Consider the following 10,457-nt stretch of genomic DNA (forward strand, 5'->3'; position numbering starts at 1 on the left):
GTGCCAATATCTACTGTACTATAAGTGTTAAGAATTGCATTATAAATGTATAGGATTGCTCAATTTGGATAGACTCAGATGTCACACACAGCATAGTATTTTATTGTATTTCCAGGGTAGGATACTTTCAGATGTTTGATATCTGAGCATGCCATTGTTGCATGGAGTCATAAAATAAATGGCACATAAAAATAATTATAAAACGCTACAATGACAAGTAATGTGTGGCTGTGGTGGAGATATTGGGTCACTATTGTGTACTTCCCTAACATAGCTCATTCATTCAGTGAAACACTTGCCATTAGTCAGAAACCAAATAACTTCTGGTAAACATTGAAACAAAGGAAGAAATGTCCTTTCAGTGTAAAAGAATTCACAGTATAAGTATATGACGTATCATATAAAATCATGGCAATAAACTGCCACAAGGAATGTTGTAACGGTTGTTGTCAGGGTTGCCTTGGTCTCGCTGACAGGCGAGTCGTATGCAGTGTACAACAATCACTTGGTCGCACTGCCAGTAAGTTCATGAGGTCACCTATGGCGGTTGCTGCGGCTTCATTCTACTTCTCTTTGTGCAGCTGCTGGCAATCAGATATTTTGGTTACATAACCCAACGTTGCCGGCATTTCTCAGTTGTTGTGTCCCATGTCTGGTGCAGTCTCTTCTGAATTGTGAAGAGGTGTAGGTTTCATGTATAACTTATGCCAGTTTTCCCCAAAAAGTGTTGAATGAGGGATGTGGCACATGTACGAAAGACGTGCAAAAATGAAACACAAAGCTGACATAAATGGTTAATACATTCCCCCTCAGTGTTTTCTGGGTTCCTGGCCCTTGCCTGATCTTATACCTTTGATTTTGACTGTCCCGATCTTGTAGCTGATATGGGCGCTTACAGTGCTTCAATGGTCTATGGCACTTGGTTAAGTTAATTTCTTGAATACCCAGCTCTGCCCCCTTTGTCACAATGAAGGCCAAGTCCCTGTATTGGGGATTAAAGGTTGAAAATGACAATCCCTTTATACTCTAGTACTGTGGCTATATGCATAAATCAATAATAGCTGAATACCAAAACTAATTATTTCTTGAAACCTGAATAAATCCTTTTGTCATGCCAGATGTAAAAATTTGAGGGTGAGTTAGTCAGTCAGCAGCTGACGGAACAATGTAACTACTGTCTGATTGCTTAGATTGCACTATTTTAGCATAACCTCTTAGTGTAAGCCTACCCATAGGCTCAAAGCTAAAAACTTGCCATAGACACTGTTGATGCAGCTTAGGCCTGGGACTCCATTCAGGGAGTCCACATGGTGACCCCCAAAAGGAATACCGAACGCATTGGCAAGTGGAGAGCTTATGAAAGCACACAGACCCCATAGACTACAGAAAAGTACTTCATGATCTACTTTCATGTCTGCATTACTCGTGCGGACACCGCATGGAAAGCACAAGACCCATTATTGTCTATGAGGTCCGTGTGCTTTCACCGCTTGTCAATGTATTTGGTAGTCTGGGGGATTCCCATGCGGATTCCCCAAACGGATTACCGAACGCAGATGTGAACCCAGGCTAAGATTCAAGAGCACAAAAGAATAACCACAGCTCCTGAAAGGAAACACACTGTATTGGTCGTGATTAACCAAGTGCACGAAAACTAAAGTCCTCCGGTCAAGGTGAAAAATGCTGCATAAGTAGAAAAAAGTTCCAGCACAAGGAGCAATAACCATTAAAAACTTTTAACCTTTATTTCAAAGACAAATACCATGTCATTAAAAATCAAAAAGAGACCAAAAACAGAAAAAACATGCACCAGACAAGGGGAATCAAAGGAACAAACTCACATTATATGTGCGTGCGGCATCCCAGCCCAAAAAAAGCCAAGAAAAAAAAGCTAAGATGCAAGAACTGACTATATAGTAGATAAATAAGAAGCACTTAATGTGATGTTATCTCTGTTGGTGTAACAGAGATAGTGCCTTTGTTATAGTAGGATTTCTAAAGCCACCAGTAATCAGATATAGATATTAATATCCTAGAAATCTACCTCATTACTTACAAAATTGACCACAAATTCCATATTCAGGTAATTATTAATGAACCTCATAGAAACATGGACCTGAAACTTCAGCACTCCAAGGGGGTAATATGCAAAGATGTTTAACATCAAAGATCCAAATGTAATAGAGTATATCTATTTCAGTATTCCACCAACTAGTACATGCGACATTAAACATCTTAGCATACAACTTTTATTTATATTCGGGTTGGCTTATATTCGAGTATATATGGTACATTTGATTTATATATTGCCAACATATTCTGCAGCACCTTACAAATTGTACAGACAAAAAGATACATTACAGAGTAATAGACAATGTATACAATGGGACTGAGGGCCCTACTCGCAAGAGCATACAATCTATGAGATAGAGGGGGTGACCCAAGAGGTAGCAGGGGTGGCATCGGTGGTAGCATTGCTTAGACAGTAGTCAGACATTTTTATGATAGAGGTTACTTTCATTACACATAAAAAAGCTGTATGAGCTGTCACCAGTAAGTATGCTTTAATGTGCATATGGTGCCTGGACATATAAAGTTACAGTCCAATGCGGCATCATATTCTGAGGGTAATCTGGGAGCGTGAACACAGGAGGGTTCATTATAGGGATTCTAACTGTGGAAGGGTTTACATTAGGAATTGTGATAGGCCTGTCTGAAAAGATGTGTCTTTAGTTTGCACTTGAAGCTGTAGAAGTTGATAATTAATCTGATTGTCCGGGATAGAGCATTCCAGAGAAGTGGTGCAACTCGGGAAAAGTCTTGTATATGAGTATGGGACGTTCTGATAATAGAGGATGTAAGTCTTAGGTTATTGAGTGAAAGGTTTAGGCAATAGACAGATGAGGGTGGAAATGTAGGAAGCTTCAGCATTATGGAGAGCCTTATGGCATGGCATGAGGAAGGTACTTTGGTACCAAAACGCGTAGTAACATTTTGACCTGAAACGCGTGTAACCTTTTTAACGGAATAGAATAAAAGTTAATTTTTATATATTGGACGTCTCTTGGATCCTTTTCCAGTATCGAGCAGAGCTTTTTACCTGGAGTTCCTAACAACAAATGGAGGTCAGCTAGCCAAGGGTCTGGTAACAGTAAAGCAATGCAGTACAAAATCATAATCCAAGAGAATAGTCACAAGGTAAGCCAAGGGTCAGAGGTCAGTAATACAATAGTAGCAGAAAGAGGAGCTTAGTAGGGACAAAGTCTAAGACAGAATCTCAATAGCCAGCAAACCTATATGGGCTGATGGCCTGTATATAGGAGGCCCAAGATCCGCCCTAGGTTTGATTGGAAGACAGTCTGTCAATCACACAGGCAAGGTTAGAATTAACAATTTGATGAACAGAGAGAAACCAAGGAGCAGGAGATGGGTGTGGTGGAAATTCAATTACAGAGATAGAGCAGTGTTCACACAGTGCAAGAAAAAAAACCAAGCAAATGATCAAACTAAACTCACAGGCAGAGATGTTACAGATATATTAGGCAGCCAGTGAACAGTCCATTCTAGAAGTTGATTTGTCCAAAGTAGAAAAATGGGCAGCTGTAAAAGAGTGTTCCCATCTGCGACGTTCATAGCATATCCTCTGAATATGCCAGAAATGCCTGATAGGTGTGGGTCCTAGTGGTTGCATCTATCTGAAGAACCAAGGAAACTGCTTCGACGTTACCAACTAAAAGCGATCCAAGGAAGGACAACTGGTCAACCAGGACCATGGTCATGGACAAAGGCTTATTAATGTGTTTGGGGAGTTAAGACTAACCTATCTGGTGTGATCCCACAAAAGAGCAAATTGATCAAAAATTGCTGTAAAAGTTATTACCGGCTAAAAAAAAAAACAAGGCTCTCAAAACTAACAAGGGATCACAACTCCAAAAAAGTACCCATATTAATGCCTGTGCAGTGCTGAATGAGTCTGCAATGGGAATGGGGCCATCAGAACTGAACTATGCAGCAACAGAACAAGAATGGTTGCTTATGTGTGCACGATATTACAACATAGGAAGGAAGCAGCAGGATAATGTGCCCAGTCATACTGCAAAGGTTCAGCAGTGGGTCAAGAACCATGACAAACTGATCAAGGTTTTAACTTTGGCTCAAATTCTTACATTTAAGTAGCTGTGGGAAGTTCTGGAAGAACAAGTCTGATCCAAGGATGCCCTACCTCTCAAGTTAATGGACCTCTTGGTTGTACTGTAGGTATCACAGGTCACCTTCAGAGGTTTTATGGAATCCATGCTTTGATGGAGCCTACTCAATATTATGCAAGTGGTTTTAAAATTCTGGCTGATTGGAGTAAGCTTAGGGTCTGTTCACACAGAATTTTTTGCAGGCAGATTTTGACGTGGGATCCGACACAAAATCCACCAGTAAAAAAGGCTCCTGGGAGCTGCTCACTTTTTTTGCCGCTAGCAATTTTTTTTCCATATAATACACAGGGTCTAGGGAAAGACTAATTATTCAAATATCACAAAGAAATAATTCCCTATTAAAATATAACTTTTAATAATTACTAATAAAACGTAAATCCCCTTGGTAAAAAGGTCTGGTGATGTAAGGTAGCTGGGGAGTTTTAAACACACATGGGAGCTAGATAGGGGGTACAGGATAAGTGGGACTAATCCCTCCAAATAGTCCTATGGTCACCACTATTCCTACACCAAGTAGTGCCCCTCTATAACAATATACTTGCTCCTATGATGACTCCTGCCCTTACAAACACTAAATTTAGATATAACCCATATAGCTGCATGGGTAAACAGCCAGTGAGTTAGGTCCTATAGCCTCAGCTGATAGTGCCCTGTCCTGTCAATCCATAGGATCAGGGCTGCCAGACATGTGCACCCTCACTGAATAATACCCTCTAGGCTGAACATTTAACCTCAATGCGTTTCACTACACCGTTCATCAGGAGGTAAGTATGCAATTCAATAGATGTGCGGTAAAAACCGCAGTTCACGGGACCATGAGGGTTGGCCCCGTTACTTAAAGGATTGACGCTGTTCTCTGCTTAACCTCCGCTCTAAATAGACAGAGCCTGGAGGTCCCGCCTCTCCTTGCTCCGCCCCCCTCCTCGCCCTCCAATCTCTGAGTGCGAGGAGAACAAGCCTACAAGGGGGGCGTGCCCGATGTCCGGAGCTGGCCGGGGTAGAGATCTCGCACATGCGCGAGTTCTTAATAAAACACTGACTGTTTCTTCATCCCGTACCAAGTGTAAGTACAGAGGGGGGGCGGAGCCAGGGGAGGCGGGACCTCCAGGCTTTGTCTATTTAGAGCGGAGGTTAAGCAGAGAACAGCGTCAATCCTTTAAGTAATAGGAGCAAGTATATTGTTATAGAGGGGCACTACTTGGTGTAGGAATAGTGGTGACCATAGGACTATTTGGAGGGATTAGTCCCACTTATCCTGTACCCCCTATCTAGCTCCCATGTGTGTTTAAAACTCCCCAGCTACCTTACATCACCAGACCTTTTTACCAAGGGGATTTACATTTTATTAGTAATTATTAAAAGTTATATTTTAATAGGGAATAATTTCTTTGTGATATTTCAATTTTTTTTCCACTAGTGGGAAAAAGAAGTGACATGCCCCTTCTTCCCACAGATTCCACGGCGCGAGACTCACTCCTGATTAGCTCCATTAATTCAGGCCTAATCAGGAGTGGGATGCCAGTGCATTGCATCGGCATTCCGTCATGGCTAGCCACGCAGAGAGATCACACGGCGGAAAAGGTTTCCGCCATGTGAACGAGCCATTAGATGTACTATAGGTACGACTATTCAGGATTACCATAACTAGTAATGAGACACATTACAAGGTGAATTTCTCAATGTAGAAAACCAAAACAGCCATCTGTCAGGATAATAACGTAATGGCATTGTGTAGGTTTGTTCTGTATTGTATCTATGTATAAAGTACAATACACGTGCATTGTAAACATAATCCCTTAATGCTATGTCATAGCAGTCAGATGTCTATAGAAAGTTTAAAGACTCTTTAATATTATAGGACACAACTGGTCCTATAAAGATATTTATGTTGATAGGAGGATAACATGACACGTGTCAGACTTATTCAACTGATAATGTCTTTATCATTTTAGCATTCAGAACTGGAATTTCTTATGAATTACTGAACATCAGGCCGACATGAGAAATCTGTACCAAAAGTTACTTCTTCTTACCATCTCGTCTGCCCTCTGTGTCTTTTTCTTGCAAAGTAAATTGAGAAAACATCCCTTTCTGATTGGTAAGTGTTTCTAGTGATAACTAAGCAGATAAGTAAACCTATATACATGTACACAAGTAGAATACATACCATAGAGGAAGGTCATGGGGCTGCTAATATACCCTTTCTGAATCTGTTTACACTACCAGGCATTTTATATTGATGTCCATCCTGGGGCCCACCAGAGGAAAAGAATTTAAGGATCTACCATCTATACCCGTTATATAAATACAATTATAATCTATTATCAGTTTTATTAACAAGTAGGATCAGAGCAGAATTGTTAATACCATTTCACTGGGCATTACAATGTCTTTGTGTCTGATGTTGCATTTTTTGCAGCTCAGCTCCCATTAAAGTCAATGAAAGCTGAGCTGCAGTACTGACTCCCGACCACTAGACAGAGTGACCTGTTTCTGACTCTGTGCGGTGTATAGTACAGGTGTCATATGTGGCCCCGAACAGCTGATCCATGTTGGCCCCCACACGGCTCAGATTTTTTGGCCAAGCCCTTTAACTCTGCTAAAATAACTTAAACATGTTGTTGAAATAGTCACTATCTATGCATAAAACAATATTGCAAGTGAATAAATATATGTTATAGTGAGTAAATATATGTTATACATCTTATCAAAGAAAATGCTTTTTTTCTCCACATGCTCTGTTTCTGTTCCCACTCCCTCCTGTCACATGGTCAAATAGAAGTCTATGAAAAAGTAGGTGAGTGAGCAGGAACTGAGTGAGAGAGGAGAGACACAGATAGAGTCCTCTAGAGATTAATATAAGTTTCTATCTTACCCCAAGTGCTTTTTTTCTCATGAATACATGTCAGTACTTTTCTATAATATCTTGTATGATCCTGCTGTTGCTTTGGAATGAGTTATGGGATAGATTCTCCTCTGTTTTGTGTGTAGTCTATAGCAGACATTGAGCTGGTGGGTAGAGACTAGTTGCTATAGATAGAACTGAGAATTAAAAATGTATCCTGCTGAGAGGAGAACTGCTATAATATAATGATGCTGTACTATACATAATAATACAAGTCATACTATATAATGGACCTAAATAGTGTTATTTCTCATATACAGTTGTGCTCAAAAGTTTACATACCCCGGCAGATTTTTTTTTTTTTTCCCTTTTTTTTCATAGAATATGAATGATAACATAAAAACTTTTTCTCCACTCATGGTTAGTGGTTGGGTGAAGCCATTTATTGTTAAACTTCTGTGTTTTCTCTTTTTAAATCATAATGGCAACCAAAAACATCAAAAGGACCCAGTTCAAAAGTTCACATACCCCAGCAGTTCTTAGTACTGTGCATTGCCCCTTCTAACATCAATGACAGCTTGGAGTCTTTTGTGGTAGTTGTGGTCCATTCTTTGTTCACCATCATACAATTAGAGAACAAAGAATGGACCTTCCCGTGTCAAAACATTTCTGCAATGAAGATCATAATATCACCAATGACATGAAAATTTTGGTTTTAAGAGGGAATTTTAAATCCAGGAAAGAGAGACGGATTTATGAGTACAAGTTTATGACCTTGTGTCACACACTCCAGGAAGGGATGAATCTGTCACACGGGGTCATGGCATCCTACAGAAATCACTGAACTGAGACAGCCATAAAAGACGACTCTTTGAACTGATAAGAACATTGCAAACTGATGCAATGTTTACTTGTATGTACCAATAACCTTCTTCCACCCTCCCTCCTAGAATTCTATCCCTATGTGTCCTTTTGTACATAAATATGCAGCCTTCAGAAATGGTTTTTAAATTTACCTGAGGAAGAAGCCGAGAGCTTTGAAAGCTTGTAATCTGTCATCATTATGAGTTAGCCATTAAAAAAGGTATCAACTACTGAAGACTATCAAGTTTTTTGTTTTTTATATTTCTTACCCACTGGGTAACACGATAGAAAAACAAACGTTTTCCTTATACTAGATGATAATTAGCAAACAGCAGATAGTGGCAATGTTTTCTTTGCAATCCTATTATGCACACTATTGTCATATAGTGTCCTCTTCATGGTAGACTCATGAACAATAGCATTAGCTCATGTGAGTAAAGCCTTTTAATTAGAGATGAGCGAACACTGTTCGGATCAGCCGATCCGAACAGCACGCACCCATAGAAATGAATGGAAGCACCTGTGACGCTGACTTTGCCGGCGGCCGGCGTCACAGGTGCTTCCATTCATTTCTATGGGTGCGTGCTGTTCGGATTGGCTGATCCGAACAGTGTTTGCTCATCTCTACTTTTAATGTATTTCTAAAGAAGTGCTAACTGTTCTTTTTGCTGCAGGTCGTCGACAATATTCAGTTGAGGAGATTCAAGAACACAGGAAGGCTAATATTAGATCCGTCTGCGAGAGAAACAATCTCATAAACACGTCCTTCATACTGGACGAAAAAGTGGCTGCTCAGTTATATGTGGAACACAGCCATAAATTTATATATTGTGAAGTGCCCAAGGCGGGCTGCTCTAACTGGAAGAGAATCATCATATTACTAAATGAATCTGTTGACCTCACCGCAAATGAGCTCGAACATTACCAGGTCCATTCCTCAAAGCAACTTGTCAAGTTAAGCTCGTATTCTGAGTCTCTTCAGAAAGAGCTCCTGGCGAATTACACTAAGGTGATGTTCACGCGAGGTCCCCTAGAGAGAATTGTTTCTGCCTTCAGAGACAAGTTTCTTCACACGGACGATGTTTACTACAGTACAACTTATGCTAACATAATCAAAAGCGTTCTTGGCATTGAGTCCAAGGAAAACATTACTTTTGAACAATTTGTCCACTTTATCACTCAAGAAAATCCAGTCCGAGACACTCATTGGAAGCCTATGTACCAGCTTTGTGATCCATGCAATATCCAATATGACTTTATCGGCAAGTTTAAAACTCTATCACAGGATGCAGATTATGTTTTAAGATCCATAGGAGCCCCCCCAAATTTGAAGTACCCTACAATTAAACACCATTCTAATGACTCCCGTACAAATGATAACTTAAGCATAAGCTATCTGGAGATGCTTCCTCCTATTCTTTTTAGGAAACTTATGAAGGTTTACAGTCTTGACTTCCCCATGTTCGAATATAGTTATTATAATAGTAGTGTTTTTAGACTTCCTAAAACAACGTATATTTATTAATGGCAATTCACATGACAGCTAAAGAGGACCTTTCACCTGCTGGGGCACATGCGGTGTAATATACCGCTAGAAAGCCGATAGTGCGCTCAATTCAGCATACTGTGGGCTTTCTACCAGTATATACAGTTAGGGCCAGAAATATTTGGACAGTGACACAATTTTCGCGAGTTGGGCTCTGCATGCCACCACATTGGTTTTGAAATGAAACCTCTACAACAGAATTCAAGTGCAGATTGTAACGTTTAATTTGAAGGGTTGAACAAAAATATCTGATAGAAAATGTAGGAATTGTACACATTTCTTTACAAACACTCCACATTTTAGGAGCTCAAAAGTAATTGGACAAATAAACATAACCCAAACAAAATATTTTTTTTTTTCAATATTTTGTTGCGAATCCTTTGGAGGCAATCACTGCCTTAAGTCTGGAACCCATGGACATCACCAAACGCTGGGTTTCCTCCTTCTTAATGCTTTGCCAGGCCTTTACAGCCGCAGCCTTCAGGTCTTGCTTGTTTGTGGGTCTTTCCGCCTTAAGTCTGGATTTGAGCAAGTGAAATGCATGCTCAATTGGGTTAAGATCTGGTGATTGACTTGGCCATTGCAGAATGTTCCACTTTTTTGCACTCATGAACTCCTGGGTAGCTTTGGCTGTATGCTTGGGGTCATTGTCCATCTGTACTATGAAGCGCCGTCCGATCATTTGGCTGAATCTGGGCTGAAAGTATATCCCGGTACACTTCAGAATTCATCCGGCTACTCTTGTCTGCTGTTATGTCATCAATAAACACAAGTGACCCAGTGCCATTGAAAGCCATGCATGCCCATGCCATCACGTTGCCTCCACCATGTTTTACAGAGGATGTGGTGTGCCTTGGATCATGTGCCGTTCCCTTTCTTCTCCAAACTTTTTTCTTCCCGTCATTCTGGTACAGGTTGATCTTTGTCTCATCTGTCCATAGAATACTTTTCCAGAACTGAGCTGGCTTCTTGAGGTGTTTTTCAGCAAATGTAA

General features: G+C 40.4%; 1 protein-coding gene across 1 annotated transcript; it reads left to right on the top strand.

Annotated features, from left to right (window-relative positions):
- Positions 1-6,206: 6,206 nt before the first annotated feature.
- Positions 6,207-9,442, top strand: LOC142213319 (carbohydrate sulfotransferase 9-like). Its single transcript, XM_075281636.1, has 2 exons — positions 6,207-6,306; positions 8,592-9,442. Exons 1-2 carry the CDS (start codon positions 6,207-6,209, stop codon positions 9,440-9,442), a joined length of 951 nt encoding a protein of 316 aa, XP_075137737.1.
- Positions 9,443-10,457: the final 1,015 nt, after the last annotated feature.

This window comes from Leptodactylus fuscus, chromosome 7 (assembly GCF_031893055.1).
Source record: "Leptodactylus fuscus isolate aLepFus1 chromosome 7, aLepFus1.hap2, whole genome shotgun sequence".
In the NCBI taxonomy this organism is placed as follows: domain Eukaryota; kingdom Metazoa; phylum Chordata; class Amphibia; order Anura; family Leptodactylidae; genus Leptodactylus; species Leptodactylus fuscus.

Bases quoted from the DNA above. Each gene is read 5' to 3' on its own strand.
- LOC142213319 (XM_075281636.1), top strand. From the start codon at position 6,207: ATGAGAAATCTGTACCAAAAGTTACTTCTTCTTACCATCTCGTCTGCC. The intron at 6,307-8,591 runs GTAAGTGTTTCT...TTTTTGCTGCAG, and splicing joins AAAACATCCCTTTCTGATTG to GTCGTCGACAATATTCAGTT.